The sequence below is a fragment of the Leptonychotes weddellii genome, chromosome 7, assembly GCF_054177405.1.
Source record: "Leptonychotes weddellii isolate Sample4059 chromosome 7, ASM5417740v2, whole genome shotgun sequence".
Taxonomy (NCBI): Eukaryota; Metazoa; Chordata; class Mammalia; order Carnivora; family Phocidae; genus Leptonychotes; species Leptonychotes weddellii.
The window spans coordinates 124,476,481-124,497,881 of NC_138375.1; the positions used below are offsets into that span (position 1 = coordinate 124,476,481).

Consider the following 21,401-nt stretch of genomic DNA (forward strand, 5'->3'; position numbering starts at 1 on the left):
AACGGCTGAGTAATAGTCCATTGTATATATGGACCACATCTTCTTTATCCATTCGTCTGTTGAAGGGCATCTCGGCTCCTTCCACAGTTTGACTATTGTGGACATTGCTGCTGTAAACATTGGGGTACAGGTGCCCCTTCTTTTCACTACATCTGTGTCTTTGGGGTAAATACCCAGTAGTGCAATTGCTGGGTCATAGGGTAGTTGGTACTTTTAAACCTCAAATGAATGGCTGCTTCTTGGAAACTCCAGTCTTCCTCAGAGCTTATAGACAGGAACTATTCTTTTAATGTTCGGAGACACTCCCGTGGTGGCAGAGATGGTGCCCATAGGACACTAATAGGACAGCTCCCCCGGGGGCATTTCACAGTTTAAACCAGGACCACAGAGGGGAGGGAGGAAAGGAGGGTGGAAGTGGGAAAAGGGAGTAGTCTGTTCTTCAGTTTTGTGATTGCATTTAAGCCAGGATTCACATGCCGAAAGAACGTATTTCTGGTGGGATGGTTTTGGTTTTGAAGGAAGGTCTTCTCTCTGTACCCTCCTACTTCTCGTTCATGGCTCTTCCACATTGTCATTTCCTGCCTTCCAAGGGCAGCGCTTGAAGACTGAACGTGGGATCTTAGTTGCAATAGCTTTTTCTATGTCTCAACTCCTCATACTTGGAGACTAAACTCTGTTTCATTGTCTTCCTGTGGCAGCATATGCTTTCTCCTTTTCCCAGTGGGTGTACGGCATGTATGGAAAGAAACTCCATTTGTGAATCATGCCCTGGTCAACCTTGGGAACTCTGGCAGCTTTTATAAAGAGCTTGTGAAGTTGTGCCGAGACATTGGGAGGGTCTGGTCATTTTAACTATCCCTCATCATATGAGTATTTCCCTCCACACACAAGATTCTGCTATGTGACAGCCAAGGACAATGCAAAAACTGTGGCCTGAGCAAAGGAGAACCTGCCTTTGGAGAAATGTTCAAGATTGGGGTCTCCTCTCTCCTCTAAGTCATAGGGACAAAGCTCCAGTATGAAATATGGGTTTCCCCTCTGAAACTAATATGAACACTAAGGAGGCAGAGGTGAGGGTGGGAAGGACAAGAGTTGTACAGGGAACACAGAACCTGGGGACACATGGAGGAAGAGTGGAGGGGAAGGTGAGCAGGTGGGTTCTAGGGGTTTCTGGAGTAGAGGAAGGCACCTCAGGGACCTGGTATCAATTCCTGCTAATGGGCTGGCTCTAGACCCCAGAGCTAGTATTTTACAAATGAATATCCACTTCAGATCAGGGCTTAGAAGCCAAAACTATAGTTTTTGAGTGATAATGCTAATGTCTGTAATCGCTAAATCCCCTTTTTGTATTAGCCCTTGAACCAACTTTGCTGAACTGTTATACTTAAGACTCTGTCTGCCCCCAGGGAGGTCGCTCTAGAACTATGTCCTCAGCATGGATCAGAGAGCCGTGGTAACATAACAGTGACCAAAAAATTACAGACATATCCCATAAAAAGCATATGGGTTAAAAAATAGATACTTTAAGGTAAAAAATTAAAGACAAGATTAGAATGTGGTTATTTTCTCATATCCAGAGAAATGATGGTGAGGATGCCTTTGTTCAGCAAGATTGGGGGCTCCTTTTTGGCGCCGACTGGATTTTTCCATCATGAGTCTGGAAGTGCTCTTCAGTGGGGCTGAGGGTACACACTGTACTTGGGAGACAGCTTTCAGCCAGGGCCTCACCTCTACTTTTCCAATGGCTTCCATATCTTTGATCATTTTTCTGATTAGCATGATATCCTGACAGTAAGGACATAATATGTGTGTGTGTGTGTGTGTGTGTGCTGGTGGGGGTGGGCATCCTCAATTCTGACCTCCTACTGGGCCCAGCAGGTGAATACCACCACACCTCATATCATCTTAGGCCAAACATACGACTCCTGTTGAAGTGGTTAGTGAACATCCTTGACATCTATGCAAAATATCGGATACCAGAGCTCTTGGCCCTGCATGTATCATTTCCCGTGTGGCTAATTCCTTGGCAGTAAAACCCACACTAATGGTGTTTATTACTTAATGTGTTTTGAAGCCGTCTGCTCTGGTGTTGGGGCTAGGATGAGGGTTTCAGGCCACAGCGGCACTGTGGTCACAGAGGGGGTGGGTGGTGGTGGCCAGAGGATGATACCCTCTGCCTCTAGCTAGCTGGACGCAAAGCTCACGTCATGTGTCCCAGGTCTCACTAAGACTTAAACTCTGGGAAGTGAATGTCTTATTGGCATTTTAAAACAAGTAATTGCAAACATTCCCTTGGAGTTGTAATAACTCAAAACCAACTTGTCCTTGATAAGAAAAAGTAAAGATAAATCTGCTTGTTATAAACAAAGTCATCGTGGGCTGTGGAAACACTCCGGGAAAGCTGTCCAGAGTAATGGAGTCGAATCTAATTTTAAAGGGCATTGAAAAGAAATTTAGATTCTTTGCTATCAAGCTGTGACCAATTTAGGAAAATAAATAGCAAACAGAAACCCCACACAGGAGGTGATGTTCTTTCAAATGTATTTACTGCCTGTATTTTCCCAGGAAAAATAAACATTTCTTAGGAACTAAAATGTGACTCCAGCGTAAGTCTGCAACTAGGTTCTGGGGACCCACTCTTTCTCCTAGCGCCATAGAGATAGGGTAATTCGGTGGCATTAATATTTGGAACCAACCCCAAACCAATGACTGCCATTGGATTCCAAAGTTACATAAGCCTGGAGAATCTCTGCTACCCAAGAGGAGCCGTTTAGCTTTCAAGCAAATTCTTGGGTCAAGATTTGAAGGCATCACTGAGGCATGAACACTTGGGTTCCTTTCTATATTGTATTTTTCCGTGGGATGTTCCTTCAGTGGGTCCCTCAGGCAAAATGAAGCAAGCACTTGAGTCAATTAGGTGTTTTTCATGCCCACGATCTCATGCTGATGTTAATTTCTCTGAGGAATCTTCATTTCCACTATAGCCGTCCACCCTTATTTTATATAAGGAGTGAACTTGGCCATGTTCTCTCTGCCTCTGTGTCATTATGAGTGAATCCGAGAAACCTCCCCTCTCCAGTGTGAGCCAACGAGGGACTTTTCACTTTCTGTGGAACACATGCTAAACGGAAACCAGGATAAAGTAGAGGCTAATTTATAAGGTACGGAGGGGAAGGGGTTAAGATGCTTATTTAAATACACTGAGTATTTTTATTTTGGGGTTTCTAGTTTATCGCTGAAATCAAACTCTGTTAATATGTAAACCCAGTGACTCTGAGGTTCAAAACTGAGCCTTCAGAAGGATTGTTCCCTCCGCTGAGTAGGAAAGAGTTAACCTAGAGTCGGATAGCTCAGGAGCCCCAAAGTCTCATTTGGTGCTCTGACTTTTGTAATTATATTATAGAAAATTGTTCAGCTTTGTTCCTTTGCTTGTAAAAAGGATGAAATATTTCTGGCAGGACAATCCACTGTGATACTAACTAACTGTCTTGTTTCCAGGTACTGTAGGAACCTTCGAGAGATGAGAGGTGTTCTCCTTCTCCCTCCCAAGAGTTTCTCAAGTCTTTGTGCTGCCTTTCCTGCTTTCTTAAACAGAAGTTGGTGACTTCTGTTTAAGGACAGGAGCAGAATTTTCCAGGTACCAGAAGACACAACCCAACCTCACCTGGGACTGAGGAGGGTATGGGGGTGAGGAGGTGGGTTGGGAGGAACAGAGGGGGTCCAGTACCAATGTCTGGGAGGGGAATGGACATTTTTTTTCTTCTATTTCCTTCCTACCCCAGGCCTTGGGTTCGAAGAACTGGTTGAGATTCTCTGCCCCAGGGTGGCCGGAAGCAGCACAGACTCAGGCACCGTGTGAGCCTGACCCAAGTTGCGTGCTGGTGACCAGTAAATACCTAAGCTCCAAGGTGCTTCCTTCAATTTACTGAATTAATGAGACCCCTAGGGGCACTCCCTGAAATGCCTGAGATTTACTTCTCCTCTGGGCTGACCAGAGACCTGGAGCAGATTAAATTTGATTTAAAAGGTCAAGAAAAGGACGTTTCTTGTGCCTTAGTATTCTGATCTAAAAATTTATACTCACAACACGTACACTCTTATTTGGGTGTGTTTATCATTATATAGAAACAGACGCACATTCACAAAACAGTGCGGAGGATTTTGGAAGGGTGCTGCAAGGTGTAACATATTTTTCTTTTAATCTAAATAATTATATTAAAGTAAGTTTGAATGATTTAAAAGTGACAGCCTCCCTTAACATGAATTTGGGGCTTTCTTCTGAAAGAAGCCAGTCACCGGGCACCGAGTGCAGGAAGTGGCCCTCCACGGGTCTTCTTTCACTCCTCCCGTTTCCTGCTTCGTCCGGGAGTGGGAGTTGTGCACATTCCCCAGGGGAGGAAAGAAAGCCCCGATGCAGAAGGACTTTGCCCAGAGAGGCGCCTGAGCCACTGGGGACCTTCAAAGATGATCCTTTTCTGTACACAGTCCATGCATTTTGAAGCATAAACATTTTGTTTGGGAAAGCCCCGGGTGTGACTGGTGGGCACACACAGACGGGCTGACTGCTGGGCACTGGGGTTCTGAGCATTAAGCAAGAGCAATTTCAGAATGGCAGGGCCTTGCTTCTCCCCAGCACAGTGATGAAAGGAGCTTTCAGTCTAGGATCAGCAATGAAATAAAACCTCAGCTCTCCTTCACAGCTCTGATTCTGATCAGAGATCGACTCCATCCACCCATGACAGGAAATTTAATTTCTATACTTGGTACTTGACTCCATTAAAACAAAGACTGAAAGCCAAAGTCAACCGGGAGACTCAGCATGTTTGTAAGGTGAGTAGATTCCTCTGCCCTCTGCGGCTGGAATAAAGCCCCGCCAATCAGGCACTTGATCCCTTTCTAAAGCCCCGTTATAAGCCTGGCTGCTTCTATTGGGGTGTGTGTGTGGCGGGGGCGGGGGGGGCGGTGTCATTTTCTTCTTTCTTGGTATCAGCTCCTGCTAAGGGTGCTCTGGGACTGTGGCTTAAAAGGGTGCTCTGGGACTGGAAGCAAAGGCATGGCCTCACTGTGCGAAGGACCCACTAGCTAGCACCACGTACCGTGCATGGTTACGCAGAGGCTCTTCGGTCAGCAAGTTAGAAGAAAGGGTGATGCAGCTGCCATACATCTCCTAGAGAGGTGCAATTAAACATCATCTGAAAACATGCAACAAAGCTCAGCACGTGCACATGTCTCAGTCAACAGGAGGCATGCAGGAGGCAGATTAGCGGACAGAAGCTTCATACATACTTTAAGAAGCACGGGGAGCTGCTGAGATCATTCTTCCACTCCTGAGTGACAAAACCCAGTAAGTGACTTGGGAAAGTCTTATTTGAGCAAGGTAAGGCTGGCCGTGTGAAACCCAAAGGGGCTGGGGCTTGGGGCACGGGGGTGACTTTTCTAGCTGAAATACACACAACATGGAAGTCCTTTACGACAAAGACAATTCACGTTGGAAATCAATGTATAGTTAAAACTGGCGTTCGATTAATTAGAGCGATATTAACGGAAACTCGATTTCGGTATTGCAAAAGGAATCTGGACAGGTCTTAAACCTCACCGTGATGGAATTTCACCTTACAGCTAATAATCAATTATGCAGGTTGGGGCTCTCTAGATTGCAGGATGGATATTCTGGATCCTTCCATTCCTTAGAGTTTCATATTTTGGATGCTATACCATTTTTGGGGGATGGCACGGCATGCACAGAACACATGGCAAACATCGCCTAAAAAGATGTTCCTATCTCTTATTCACTGGTTTTAAACCACAGATTACAGTGCATGGTTTTCCAGGAAATGCAATTGTAAAATGTAGTTCATGGCACACTCCACCATCCCTCATGTACCGAGCACTCCAGACTGCCCCAGCATTATCCTGATTAACACTTACTGGTTTGTGTCGTAAAATGCCAATGCGGAGGTCCCTGTGGGTGTATTCATTTCAAAGGTCATTCCAAAGTTGAGTGGTTAAATTTTTAGAAATAGAGTATCTATTTATGTGCTCTTTCATTGGGCTTGAGAATAAACTAGCCAGTCATCTAAGGAGAACAAATTCTTCCTGAGGAAGAGTCAGTGCCAAGGAAGGAAGGGCCTGATTTCACATCAACTGGTGGTCTGATCTTGTAGAAATGCCTCCCAGTTTAGGACTCCTAATACTGAGGGAGCAAACTATTCAGGGCAACTGGGGGACCAGCGTATAATGTCCTGTGATGTATTTAATCTTTCTCTCTTATTTTCCAAAGGAAGAGCAAAGTGTCTATACTCTAATGTGACATATCTCATTAGAAAACACACTGATTGGGCTTCCCGTGCATCCCTTTGGACTTTTTCTGGGGATTCCCTCGTGGTGGCAAAGGTCACCAATCTGTAGTGTGAGGAACAGCACAGTGAATTCAAAGGCAAAAAAGGGATAGTTTCCAAATAGCACTCACCGCCTTATTCTTTCCTTTGCTAGCAGAGCTCACGGGATTTCCCTTGGTGTCTGTTGTCTTCCTTCCAAGTGAGGTTAAGGGCAGTGTGGACGTCTTCAGCTGGTTGGCTGCCTGGTAGTTATTATTATTGTTCTGGTTGCCGCTGAGTGTCTCCATGATAGACCGGAAGGTTCCAAAAGGCCTTTTCAGTTGGTCCCCCGATTCACTACTTGTGGAGGCCCTCTGGAGGGGCCTGCCTTTATCTTTGTCCTTCTCCCCATTTAGCTCAGGGCTAGTTTGCTCCATCTGCACCACAGGCTCCTCAAAGGTAACTCTGAGTTTCAAGTTCTGGGAGGTCCGGCGCTTGGAAGATGGAGACTTGAGGGCACTCTTGGGGCTCATGGCCACTTTCTGGGCAGCAGTGCTGTCAGGGCTGGGCTGAGCGGGGTCTCCAGAGGGCTGGCTTGGGGGAATGGTCCCTGAGCCAGGACACTGGGATTCCAAGTCAGGTTCGCTGCTCTCTGAGGTGGGGGATGGGCTATGGCCATCCAGAGATTTGGAGGCCTTGATGCCAAAAGGAAACCTACGTCCTGATGCCACGGTGTGTTTCTTTATCATCAGATGTAAGCTTTCTGCGCTGTCCACACTCTCCACGCTTCCCACGATGGGCTGCGGCCGGGGCCTGTCGGCCTTCCTCACAGGTGTGCTCTTGGGGTCCTCAGAGGTGTTGGAATCCGTGTCGGACTCACTCAGGGACCGCTGCATCAGCTGCCTCAGCCGAGCTAACTTCAGTTCCCTCTTCTCCGCAGGGATCTTCTTGGAGTTTCTAGAGGAAGCCTGAGCATCCTGGAATTCCAAGGACAGCTTTTCCTGGGTGCAGACGTTCTCTGAGATATCTTTTCCCAGTAACTGGCGTAGGATTTTGTCAGAATCTTCGTCTTTTGCTTTGGCCCTGGCCCGGCTGGATGCTGACAGGCTTCCAAGAACCTGAAGCCCCTCTTGGACTCCAGGTTTGCTTTTGGCTACAGACTCATCATCTGCATCTGGAGATTTCCACTGGGACCTCCTGGAAGCTGGGGAGGACGGTGAACTGAAAGATGATGAAGAACATATGAGGGAATTTCCTATCACTGAATTCCTTCACTGCCACGAACGACTTAACAACAAATCGACAGGACTGGAGTAAGAATAATCCCTTAATGTCTGTGCAAATCAATCTCCATAGTGGCAACTATGATCAAAGTATAGTGCCTCACACCTAATGCCATGACGATATAAATTTGTCTACTCTTTTACTGTTTACACATCAATTTTGCTCTAATTCTATTATTCTCATCTTCAACAACCTTACGAACCTACATATCCTTATTTCCATTTCACAGATGAAGAAATGAAGGAGTCCGAAAGACGACGTGACTTGCTTACAATTGGGGAAAGAAGAAATGACAGAGCCAGAGATGAACCCAGGTCTTTTGACTTTAGGCCCAAGGCCTTTTTCCCCTGAAACGTCTCAATTTTATTCCTCTTTATAAAAATAAAATATTGTGGTCTTCTTAAAGATATTTTCCCTAGAAGTCCAAAAGAAAGCTCAGAGATTAAAAGTAACTAAGAACTCTAACCACCCATGTTCTTGGTATTACCTGGGTGAAGAAAGGAGTGACTCTGATTTCTGGGCTTCCAGAAGTTGCTGGAGCTGGTTCTGCAATGTGACGCGTTCCATTGTCTGTCTAGGAAAAACAAGTGGAGACACATGAGCTCTCTGATACATGGCCACTACTATAAATGAGTAGCTATAAACTTTTTCATGATTATTTCAATAAATTGCAACAAATCCCAAAGCCTTACAAATGTGCATATTCTTCATTTTGCAATGCAGAAATTTTCCTAAGGACACAGTCAAGTACCCAAAAGGATGCTTATTATTCACACTAACAAAAAAACTGTAAATAACCTAAATGCTCATCAGTAAGACTAAGTGAATAATTTAGTTATTTCCATAAAGGCAGCTATTAAAAATGAGAATATATTTCAGTATCCATGACATAGGAAAGGTTTCCCTAATACATGTGCATAAAGTACACTTTATGTATATATATGTATATTAAGTAAAAAAGGAAATTACAAAATACTGTGTGTAGTATATCATTTTTAAGAAATCTCCATATATAATGTATATATATTATTTATAACGTGTATACTTATATAATTTACTCTTTCCAAATTGTTTAAATCTTTAAAGTAATTGAATTAATTTAGTGATCAGAGAAGAGCAAAATAAAACAACACAGCTATTTCCGTATTGGGTAAAAACCATTAAATAACTTGGTATTTTCTTACATGAAGGGAAACACAGTATGGCAACACTCATTGTCTTCTGGAGATAAGAGCATGTGAATGAGAATGTGCTTCAAATTTAAGAAAATCAGTTAAAAGCCACAGGTCACAGAAATTGAAATCAGTTTAGAAAGCATATTACAGAACCTGAGAAAAGTAAAGCCAACTGATTCTGACTTTAGAAGAATAGCAGTATTTACTGAACTCTAGGATTAGTGTGCTGACGCCCCCACCTCAAGATGTCTATCACATTCTAATCCCTGGAAGGTGGGACTATGTTACCTTTGGTGGCAAAAGGGAATTAGTGTTGCAGACAGAATCAAGATTATTTATAATCTGATAGGAGAACTGGGAGATTATCCTGGATTATTATTATTATTATTATTATGGTTTATCCAATCTAATCACGAATCTTTAACAGTGAGGAGGAGGTAGAAGATGAGGTCAGAGCCAGTCAAAGTGTGAAGACTTCATCTGTGGTTACTGGCTCTGAAGACGAAGGAAGGGGCCATGAGCCAAAGAATGCAGTGACCTCTAAGGACTGGCAATGCCCCTTTGCTGACAGCCAGCAAAAGAAGGGGACCTCGGTCTTACGACCACAAGGAACTGATCCTGCAACCAGACCCATCCTAGAGCCTCCAGAAAGGAATGTGGCCTGTGGACACCTCGATTTTAATCTGGAGACCCATGCCAGTCTTTGGAACTATCGAGCTGTAAGGGGAATCTGTGTTGTTTTAAGCCACTAGGTGTGTGGTAATTTGTTATAAGAATAGAGAACTAATACAATTAGCATAAAAAATGGTAGGCCCTCTCATGAGCCAGGACATGGAACTAAATGAATGAGCGTTTTTTTTGTTGTTGTTGTTATTGTTTTTAGAGAGAGAGAGAGTGTGCGCATGTGTGTGAGCGCGCGCACACACACACACGTGTGAGCAGGGGTGGGGGCAGAGGAAGAGAGAGAATCCTAAGCAGGTTCCATGCCCAGCACAAGCCCAACAAGGGGCTTGATCTCACAACCCTGAGATCATGACCTGAGCTGAAATCAAGAGTTAGACACTAACTCACTGAGCCACCCACGTGCCCCGAGTTGCAAGTGTTCTTAAAATGACCACGGGACCTTAGATCTGGGCTTGAGGAAGCCCACTGTTCTCCCTGCCAAGTGTCACTGCAAATACTCAACAACCATTGGCCACCTAACTCTAATTCTGTGAGATCAGACTGGGATGACACCCTTCCATCTCCCCAAGTACTCTGTTTTTCAGACATGGTCAGTCTTAGTCCTAACATTGTATCCCTAAGACAAGAAATGTCTATGATTTCAATTTGTCTCACTCATTCTGTGACTCACCTACTGAAAACTAATTGTCTAAAGGAGGAGCCAGCAAACTTTTCCCTGAAGGTCAGATAGTAAATATTTTAGGCTTGTGAGTCATATGGTCTATGTCATAACTAATCAACTCTGCTTTTGTAGCATGAAATCAACCCTACATGAAAGGTAAATGATTGTGTGTGTGTGGCTGGGTTCCAATAAAACTTTATTTACAAAAACAGACAGGCTGGATTTGGCCCATAGTCTATAGTTGGCTAACCCTTATTCTAAAGAAAGAATAAGAAACTAAAGTACATTCTACTTTTCCCCCTTTGCAAGCTGGTACTGCCTGTCAAATTTTTAAGAACAATAGTGAGGAGCTAAAGTAGACGAAGCAAGATTACGGTCTACTTTTAAAGGGTTTGTGAAGTGTCAAAGTGAATTATGGTACAGTTAAGAAAACTCTTCGGGGGCGATTGGGTTGACTGATGATTGGAATTCCATGTATGAATGGGAAAAAAAAAAAAAGGACTCTACTCTCTAGATTCTAAAGAAGACCCTCAGCAAGGACTGCCCAATTTTAAACACATGATCATGTGAAATATGATTATGTAAAAGTATATGAAACATGAGAACATAGATGGGCATATGCCATGCTGGGGCTGTTGTTAACCTAGTACCATCAGTTGGGTGGCTACAACAACAGAACTTTATTTTCTCACCGTTCTGGAGGCTGGAAGTCTGAGACCGAGGGGTTGGCAGTATTGGTTTCCTCTGAGGGCTGGGAGGGAGGCTGTTCCCTGCTTCTCTCCTTGTTTCTGGTGGTTTGCTGGCGCTTTTGGCTTGGGGGACGCATCACTCTGATCCCTGACTTCATGTTCACCCAGTGTTCTCCCTGTGTGTGTCTGCCTCCACAGCTAAATCCCCCCCTTTTTAAAGATTTATTTATTTATTTGAGAGAGAGAGTGAGAGAGATCACAGAGGGAGAGTGAGAGGGAAAAGCAGACTTGCTGCTGAGCGGAGAGCCCGACACGGGGCTCAATCCCAGGACCCCGAGATCATGACCTGAGTCATGACGAAGGCAAATGCTTAACTGACTGAGTTTCCCAGGCGCCCCTAAATTTCCCCCTTTGATGACAACGCCAGTGATACTGGATTTGGACACACCCTCATGACCTCATTTTAACTTGACTCCTTCTGTAAAGACCCTATCTCCAAATAAGTGGATAATCTGAGGTACGAGGGGTTAAAACTCTATCCTATTTTTTGGGGGGGGGGAATGGCATAATTCAACCTGTAATATCTAGGCTTGTACATCAGGACCTCTAAAAGAGCTGAAGGTCGCCACTTTTTAAACAGCAGTTACGTTTATTAACTGTAAAGAGTTAGTAGAAAGGCTTTCTGGCAGGAAAAGGCACTCCGGACTGTCTCTCACTCAGAACTTTGGACTGGAAAAACTTGTGGTTCTCATCCCTCCTCCTGTACCTTTCTGTGCTGGGGGTGCCCTGGAGCCTGAAGGGCACAGGCTACAGTGCCCAAACCCAGTGGACTTCCCTGTTCACTTCTAGTTCTGCCAATCTCACTGAGGCACACAGTAAGTAAAAGACTGGGGTCTCCAGCCTAACCTCTCATATTTTATCTTGTCACTGGCCTCACCATAATTGTCTACAGCATTCAGCTTCGGAGACAATGGAAGAACTGTTATCTATTAGCGTACTTGTGTATTTTATTCTGGGCCCATCAACAGAGAGGGCAGCCAAGACCCTGACCTTGAAGAGTTCACCAATGAAACAGCTATTATAGCTCATGAACAGCTCACAGACTCCATGGTACAGGATGGAGGACAGTGTTTTGTGATCTTTCCTCTGAGTATGAATCTTAAGGAAAAAAAAAAAAAACATTCTCTTGGACTATTTTAAAGCTCCTCTGAATGGATATGTCCATACACTACCCAGGGGGGAAAGGATATTGCCACATTTCTGGAAGGATATCAGGCAACATCTATCCACATTTTAAATGTGTATGCCCTGTGTTTTAGCAATTCCCTTTCTAGGAACTTAACTTTAGAAATACTTACACATGCACATAAAAACATATGTACAAGTGTGTTCGCTGTGGAAAGGCAACTTATTGAGTTGTGAGTTTGTGTGTATTTTCCCTTCAATTGCATTAAGTCCTTGAAGCTCATTTAATTCACCCGCCCCAGGGGAGTTTTGTATAACAGGGCAGAGGACGCTTGGAGGGAACCCCTTTTATATTTAATTTTTAAACCTTATTTGTGTCTAGTAAAATCCTAACCAACTCATTAAAGTGCGTACTCTAGTAGGGGGAGGGTGGGAGGGGACAAAGACCTGGTCTCCGGGGCGAGAGGGTGGAAGTGGACAGATGAAGGTTTCTCCCAGCTTAGAGAAGAGCCCGAGGGTCTAAGGGCTTCTCATACTGTCGCATGATCAGCGAAGGCCTCCCAGCCATCGTAGGTCTCTTTTCAAAAGGAAACAAAGTATTTTTTATTTTTTTACTTTTTAAGATTTTATTTATTTGAGAGAGAAAGAGCGTGAGAGAGATCACGAGCGGGGGGGGAGGGGTAGAGGGAGAAGCAGACTCCCCGCCGAGCAGGAAGCCCAACCCAGGGCTCCATCCCAGGACCCTGGGATCATGACCTGAGCTGAAGGCAGACGCTTAACTGACTGAGCCACCCAGGTGCCCCAAAAAGAGTATTTTTTTTTTAAAGATTTTATTTATTTATTTGACAGAGAGAGACACAGGAAGAGAGGGAACACAAGCAGGGGGAGTGGGAAAGGGAGATGCAGGCTTCCCGCAGAGCAGGGAGTCCAACGCGGGGCTCAATCCCACGACCCTGGGACCATAACCAGATGCTTAACAACTGAGCCACCCAGGGGCCCCCGAAAAGAGTATTTTTAAAAATAATTTAAGACACTCCCTATTTTGCTTCTAAAATTTAACTTTTTGGGTTTATCCTCTTAATCGGTCAACATGACTTTGAATACCAATTGGGATTTGCAGTGAATCCCTCTCCAATATGCAACTGTACTTTGACTGGTGTGTTTGCTAAGGGCTGACCTTAGTCCTCTCAGGTGGTGTCGGCTCCTTGATTCTTAGGACCGCTAGAGACCTACCTGATGACTTCTCCTCTGTTCCCCCGTCGTCAGGCATATCATGACAACCTCCCAGAAATGCTCCCTGACATCTCCATAGGCAATGGCTACCAGTTTGATAATCTCATCAAGAACAGAACTGACTCCATCTAGACCAAGAGGGTTTTAAGTAACATCGCGCTGTCTGAACGCTATTTTCCATTCCGAGGACTCACGAGTCGTTGGCTTCATTTTTGTAAATCTTAACATTGGTGACTGTTGTCAGATGGCCTGTCTGTAATTCCCCAAATACACATTTTTTGTTGAAAACCTGAGAAACTGGCCCATGTCTAGTTTTTTTTTTTTTTTTTTTTCTTCTTCTCTCTCAGGCTCTTTATGATTTCTTAGAAGGTAAAGGACAGAAGTTTGGGGACGATGCGTGTGTGTACCTAAGTCATCGGGCCGTGAGCTGCGCACGCGGAGAGAGGCTGTCTCTCATCCAATGTGCCTCACATTCCCTGCTCACGGAGTTTGCTCTGCACTGTCTGCTTGTGGAAGCATCCTCCTTCCTCTGCACAGATGCACCCATCGTGTGGATGCCGGCTGGCAGGACTTGGGGTGGAAGAGGAAAAGGAGATGGGCAGAAGGCTAGGAATTCTCCAGACAACCGGCACCGGGCTCGAACCTGAGCCAAGTGAGGACCAGCCCGACTTGGTTCGCAGGGACGGAATGGGCCACTTACTCCTTCAGCTGCTTGGTTAGCTTCACCACCTGGGAGGCCAGCGACATGCAGGTCTCCACCACCACCAGGTACCGGGAGCACAGCGTGTGCCCGTGGTGCTCGGCGCTCTGGGACGGCTTTTCCCCCGCATGGTTCTGCATGGTAACGTTTGCTCCGTATTCCACCAATGTCTGTGGGAACGTGCAGAGGCATGGGATCGTTACAAGAGCTCCCTGGCGACATTTTGGAATGACGGGAAGAGAAAGGTGAATAACTTTTCCTGCTAGTCCAGTACCAGTTACCAGAGCCCATGGCAGGGTGGGGAGGGGGGCGAAGGGTATCATCACATACAAAAGAGAGCCTCTGGTGGCTTTGTAGGGGTTGGTATCAGATACTTCCCTCAGAGCCTTCACACATGCAACAGATCCTGTCCCAGTGCTACCCACCCACCCAGCCTTGGAGGAGCCAGCTGTGAGGGGCAGACCCTGCTGCTGTCCTGAGGGGGCTGTCTCCTGGGTGAGCTGCTTTGGTCCTTTCAGTGGGTGGGCCCAGAAAGTTGGGGACGCCTGCAAGGAGAGAGTGGGGTTTTGTTTACCTGTTCCTATTTGCTTGGGAAGCACATGTGGCCTGTTGCTGAGCCTACCCCATCAGAAATAAAAAGCACTGGAGAGAAATGACCTGCAGGGGCTGTGTGTGGGGCAGCCCCACACTCCCACCATGTGTCTGGCAAGGATGTGACCCATGGATTGAGGAGACGTCGTAGAAGGGGGCTTGGGGTGAGCTTGCTATCACCCCACTACGGAAGGAGAGGGTTCTCAGCAGAAAGAGCAGTGGGTGTGTACAGGCAGGGGGGCTGTATGGGAGGAGGAGGCCGTAAAGTGGGGGCCAGATCTCCCAGGTCAGGTATCAGTGGGGAGGGAGGCTCCGGAGAGCCCTCTGAAGACCTCACCCATCAGGCCCAACAGAGGGTCAGCACCTGAAGGCCGCCACAGAGGACATCAGTGGCCCACCACCGTGAGCCAGAGAAGGAATTACAGCTTTCAGGGAGAGTGCCATGACCTCTGCCAGTTAAGCAAAGAGACGGTTAACTTTTCTCTCCTCCCTCCTCCTTGTCTCCAACACTGAGCCCAGCAGAGAGAGGAGAACAGGAGTTAAGGTGAGGTGTACAAAGCCAATCACGGCTCGGTCCCTTAAACCCCGAGTCTAATCTGGGCTGGAGAGGAGAACACTTTGATTCAGAAGTAACGCCAAGATTTTAAACTGGTTTGGAGTCAATGTTAAGGCACAAGCAAGCAGAAAGTTACGGAATCTGACCAAGGCATCGTTAGTAAGGAAGAGAGACCTGATGGACCACGGTTGACATCGCTAATTAAAAAAAACCAATCAAAATTCTTTTCTATTTATACTGTGGTGACATGAGATGCCACAGAAAGCTGTTACATCAATATTAATCAGCTGCCACAATCTGACACATCCTTGGACACTATCAAGATGAGACTTGACCCCTGGGTTTATATGAGTAAAAGGTACTATTGTTCCCAAAAGTTACACTTAGGATTTTTAAGTTCCCAGATTGCTTAAACTCAGAGGTCACAACAGCCTGCCCAGAGTGTCCCTGTCAACACTCACTGATCCCACTCCCTTGACTCTGGCCTCCGCCATTTCCCTTCCAGAGTTTCCTAGACTCAGTCTCTGCCGCCTCTCAAAAGGGCCTTTGCTCACGTCCTGTTCTACTCTCAGTCTCTCTGTGTCTTTTCTTTTTTTTAAATCTCACACTCAGTGGATAGACCCGCTTCCAAGATTATCCAAGTTTCCACAGCCACGGTATCTAGTGCCAAAAATATCATTTGTGTTAAGTGGAGAGATGAATGGCCCAAAAGCACAGATAGCCTCTCTTTGCATATAAAAGAAAAATGACTGAAATCTCAAACAGAATTAGTGCTATCAGCTGGTTTTCTTTGGCTTTCAGTCACTTATTAGCTGATAAAAAAAAAAGTTCAAGACGAGTAAATATTAGAGTGTTTTGTTAAATGGAAAAAAAAGTGAAGTTTTCGGTTATGTTCAATTACTTTTCCTCCACAGAAAGTCACGCTACTCCTTTCATCTTCCGTAGATCCTGGTAATAATTTAAATTTCTCTCTTTTCTCGGCTCTGGGTTCTCATCACTGCTTTTACAACGTGGTGCCTTAAATGAGAAGATGCACGCGTTGCCAACATTAGTGGGGAAACGTCCAGACACGTGGAATATTTCCTATCCGTTCGTTCTCCAAAGGGCAAAAGCTCTAGAGAGCGTTCTGCTGTTACCTCTGCCTTTTGCTTTTATTAGTCTCTTGCCTTTCACGCCGACAGCTTTTCCAGATCCTCTCCTGTCATCTTCAGAGTCTCTTCTACCTTCCTAAACAACCGGTTCTCACTGCCCGATTTTCTTTTTTGGATACAGTCTACCCTGCGCACAGTAGGACGTCAGTAAGTGCCTGTTAAATCAGCACGCTGAGTTGTAATAAAAGAAACAACATATAGTAAGGCAACAAAAGATGCTGCTCTCTTAGAGTTGCTGTATACACATAGCTTATTCTGAACTGCATGAGCTCAGTGAGGTGAAAAGCACTTTCTTTTCTCACGGCCTTCAGCCCTACGTTGTCAGTCAGGAAAGGGCTTTCCTACACCTCAGGCAGATGTGGGAACACATCCACAGATGCTGGGTCATTTTCCACTATAACAATGGTGTGATTGTTCTGACGCTGGTAATGACGCATTCATAAATCAAATTCCAGGCTAAATCTAAATAGAGCCTTTCCTTCCCGCACACGGTCATTCTTCTTGCTCCTCCTCCTCCTCGTTGGTCACCTTCTCTCTTTGCTTTGTCATTCGGGGCCTTAACATTTTTTTTTTTTTAAGTCAAGGGATCTATCTGCTTTTTATATTCACATGTGCCTCATACTCCTGAGGACCCTCGTTGGGCTTTCAGCCATGTGCTATTGTGATGGCGGCACTGGGTTTGGCTCAGCTTCATGCACCAAAGCACTGGGTGGAGGGGAGAGATTCCGACTCTTCTTGTGGGAACTCCACATGATCTAAGCAGCATGTGGATACTCTCTCAGGTGGCTGGCGGCAGGGGGCAGAACCTACCCCCCTCTCCTGTGGCTCTGCTCCCCAACCCCACATCCTTGCACACACAGACCATGGTAACACCTGTGAGGCAGGTAGGACTACAAGGAGGAGGCCACCTGAGGCTGTTGGTTGGACAGGCTGGCCACCCTGCCTAGCTGGCCCGTGGGCTGAGGGGAGCAACGGTAATACCTGAGGCCTCCCTGTAACCAGTTCTGGGGCTTTCTGAAGGCATTCTAGAAGCTCTGCCCTGCCCCAGAGAAAGGGGGGAACCCACAGCCCTCCATCTGCAGTCCCTTTCGACATCCTGCAACACTCAACGAGAAACTCGTAGGGCTCTTTATGCTGACATTTCTGTGGGTTTCTGGAAATACGAGTATATCAACTTAATTCCTTACAATCTACTACAACAGAAAAAGCTGACTTAATCCACACATGTCTTCCAGTACACAAAATTTCCAATTTTTTGGTTTCATTACTTGATAAACTCATTTGTCTCCTCAAAGCAGCGGGGCCTGTGTACCTGGATGCACCCGAGAAAGCCGTGCTGGGAGGCTACGTGGACGGCACTGTTGCCATCTTGGTCCACTTCATCCAGGGATATGCCCTGTTCTTGCATAAACTGGAGAAGCCAAAGAAGAATTTTTTCCTATAAACACAAAGATAGTTGCAATTAATGGACTATTACGCAGCAAGTCTGAAATAAAGACAGAGGGAAACAAAACTCTGACGTGGGAAGCTTACATACAACCAGGTTTATCGTATCAGCAGAAAATACCCTTCCTTCTGAACTGAAAATCCATGCATCTCTCTGACTCAAAGTCCATGAAAGAGGAACGCTCAGAGAATTTTAAGAGCGGGGAGTTATGTCAGAAATGCTCTCGTTTTAGTTATTCTATAGATGTAAAAGTAGAACGTTTGAGTAGTTCCTCAAAGTGACACAGCTAGACAGATTGAAAGCGGGGACCAGAATCTAAGTCTTTCGATGACAAGGCAATGTTTTTGCTACTTTGTTATACTATCCTTAGGGTGCAGGAATATTATTATAAAACCTCAGGCATTAAGAGAACCAGCTTCTCCTTTGAAGTTGATAATGTTTCGACCATGCCTTTGTGATCCCAGACCTCCTGCAATCAACAGGCTGACAGAGAGAAGCAAGAGCTTAAGTGGCTAAGTATAAGATAACCTCACCGAGAGAAAACCAGGACCCTCCTGATTTTTCTGACCAGATGTTGGTGGGGTTTTAAAGGTAAAGGCTTCCCTTATTCCCTGTTAAATGGAGGGCGCCCGACACTCTGAAGGCAACCTTTCAAGAGCAAAGACATAGTGCGCTCAGCGTGTTGTCAAAATCCGTTTGCCTTTTACCCACTGAGTATTTTGTGGTATTTTCATGTTATGTTTGGCCTCAGGAGAAAGCAGGGGGATGGGATTTCACTGTAGATGAATTAAATATAATGTTAAAAAAACATGAGAGTGGTAAAAACAACAGCATGAAGTTTAGTGAGTGGAATTTGACATTTAAAAAGACGATCATGTGTTTGAAATAGCCTTGAATCTCTCCTTAGCCTTTTAAAGGTTTCTCTTTTTTTTCCAGTTACTTGCTCGGACTGGTCATGAACTTTTATACTTTTCTGGATTAAATTTGCCTTCACCTTCTGAACATGCCAACTAATCTGCTAAAAGAATGTTGGATAAAGACAGCCAACCCCTTTCATGGTTCACCCCTCGTGGGGGGAGCAGGGCACTGTTTATGAAGGCATTGGCAACATCAGGGACAGAATGAACATTTGCACCACACTCTTCCCGTGTGAGCGAGCAGGGAGTAAGACCCCCAAAGAACAAGAAGGGAAACATGTAATCAATGCCTATCACCTATCAAAAGGTACCCAGGGAATGCAGGGTGAGTGTCAGCTGCAAAAGCAGACAGACCCTGAAGAACATGAAACCCTCAAGGTCCCTGGAGAATGAGGTGGAGCAGAGCCTGGAGGCCAGGGCTGGGAATGAGAATCTGGATCAGGGTATGCTGACATGCTTGTCCTCTTCTTCTGAGGCAAACTTGGAGAAAGTTGGGGCTGATATTTGGACCAGAGTGGGTGGCGATGTTTCCTATGCACAAGGTAGAACAACTTTCTTTATTTTTCCTAATTAGGAAGGGGAAAAATGGTATGACTCTGACTTGGAGACAGATGATTCTACCATGGGATCTTAACTCCTTAAAAGATCTGGGTGAGTGGACATATCTCAGAATAAAAAACATAACCCCACAGGTTTGAAGTCAATGGCGAAGATCTGGAAACAGCAAGAGGGCAGGTCGCCATGCCACAACCAGTGACAAGGACAGTCCTGCCACCTCAGTGGCTCGTTCTCAAGCGTGTGGTGACTTGGCTTGCTCTGTGATATAAATCATAGAATCTTAAAATTGCAGAGTGGGAGAGACTTCAGGAATTATCCAACTCAAACACCCTTGTTTTACATATCAGAAAGCCAAAGAAGACAAGTATATGTTCTCTGCTATTCTAGCAACTCTATTCTTCAGCAAGTCAAGCTCAAAGGAATGCAAGATAGTTAGGAATATTCTATATGAACCTGCTTGTCAGGCATACTTTCATATTTTTCAGACTCAAATTAATAGTGTAGTGGATAATGCTGTTCTACCTGGACAGAAAATGCCCTTTACTATCATTCACATTGTTTTGACTTGTAATAACAGGGTTGTAGGAAATGGAATACTGCATTTCATAAGACTAGGAATTTTCCCCTTGTTGAAATATGGAGAAGAATCTAGAGACCTGGACTTTGCAGGGGCTTGAAAATCTGGGCAAACAGGCCAAGGTCTGTATGAGGCCAAGAGCTACCTTAGCTCCCGATGGTCTTCCAAGTCAGGTTCAGCCCGGATTGTTCAATAACCTGCCTTTTTTTCTTCTGATGGCATGAAAAACTCTTCCTGATAATTAAGGATCTTACCCAATTCAATATGAAAGACTTACATAAAGTAAAACCATTATTCTACTGTTCAGAACAGGCATGTCTTTGCCCAGCACCTCAAATTCAGTTTCATGTTCTGCAGTGAGCAATTTACTTTAGTAAGAAGTGACGTAACCAGCCTGTTCACTGATAAACTTCACGGAAACAAAAGATCTTGAATTCCTGGGTTCTGATAAGAGCATATTTAGCATCCCCTCTCAGAGAAATGCTGCTTTCTGCTCTGATTCTGGAGAACATGCCAGCAGAAATCGATGGTCCAAAAATTCAAACAGCGACTTATCAGAGAAATATCTAGTAAGGAGAACAAATACAACTATCTTCTCCAACCAAGAAGGGCCTTATGAATGTATATGTGTAATAAATATACATGCAGTGAGGTCTACCTCCCTCCTTAGACATTCAGCACTCTCCTTCTGTGTGTGCATGTGTGCATGCGTCACGGAGATGTTCAAAGCAGAATGTAATTTCTGATTTTCATTTTCCCTAAGTATTGCTTTCAGAGAACATCTGATGCAGTCACGTGGATGGAGAGGCCCTTCTCTCTTATTTCCGTTTTACGGAATGCCTTAATAAGAATGCCTTTCCAACTTAACATTCTACCCATCCACCCACACACTCATCAGTACATTCAGTTTTCACCTTTTGACTAAAAACTTCCTTCATGTCCTGGTTTCCTCTTCTGGGGATTTTCTGCTCTTTGGGGAACCTGCTTTATTGGAGTATTTTGTGTGTTCTTAAAGGCAATGTAATTTGTTTAATGAGGCGATTAACACATGTAATTCACAAGATTTTCTGGACAAAGTCTAATAAAAAACGTAATGGAAAAGGGTACACGGGTTTATTACTGGCATCAATAAAATCTCTACAGTTTTCGTTACAACCGTTAAGTTCTAAAGGAGGCAGCTTTTTCTGCAATCATATGTCATCAAATCTAATACACCATCAATTGTATGATTCAGTCTGGTTTTTGAGATGGTAAAGTGTAAGAAAGTGGCCAGCCATAATTTCATGGTGTCCTTTATTATAAGATAAATGTAGAATCCAGAGATAGTAACGTGTGAAAAAAAAAAAGTATATCCAAGGATGTCTTCAATAGGTTAAGGCCTAAATATTTTTTTGCCAAGTTTCCCTGATGTTTTACTTATGGTGAAATAAGTAAATTGAACAATATTGATATCAATAAAAATAGGAAATTGGGAGACATCCAATAATCCAAAGAACCAATATTTATGTCTACTACGTGCCAGCAATAGGCAATGCGTCATGTGGTTTTTTTCCACTTAGTCCCCAGAGCTGCTTGTGAAGTAGGTTCTTTTATCTCCATGTTAGAGATGAGGAAACTGAGGTTCAAAGAGATCATTTTTAAAAAAAATAAATGTCTCATATACGGTAACAGTCACC

General features: G+C 44.7%; 1 protein-coding gene across 14 annotated transcripts in view; it reads right to left on the minus strand.

The window, feature by feature from the left end:
- Positions 1-21,401, minus strand: part of SNCAIP (synuclein alpha interacting protein) — a 176,899-nt gene that overhangs the window by 26,612 nt on the left and 128,886 nt on the right. For 7 of the 14 annotated variants that reach the window (XM_006728801.3, XM_031020641.2, XM_081827185.1 and 4 more), the window contains exons 7-11: positions 17,539-17,664; positions 13,929-14,098; positions 8,089-8,175; positions 6,470-7,538; positions 5,097-5,167 (exon numbers count right to left, since the gene is read on the minus strand). In XM_006728801.3, coding sequence (XP_006728864.2) covers positions 5,097-5,167; positions 6,470-7,538; positions 8,089-8,175; positions 13,929-14,098; positions 17,539-17,664 — 1,523 coding nt within the window. Of the gene's footprint in view, positions 1-4,322; positions 4,858-5,096; positions 5,168-5,286; positions 5,328-6,469; positions 7,539-8,088; positions 8,176-13,928; positions 14,099-17,538; positions 17,665-21,401 lie in introns of those variants that run through there. The other 7 variants (XR_014147272.1, XM_081827193.1, XM_081827195.1 and 4 more) reach the window with 4 other exon arrangements.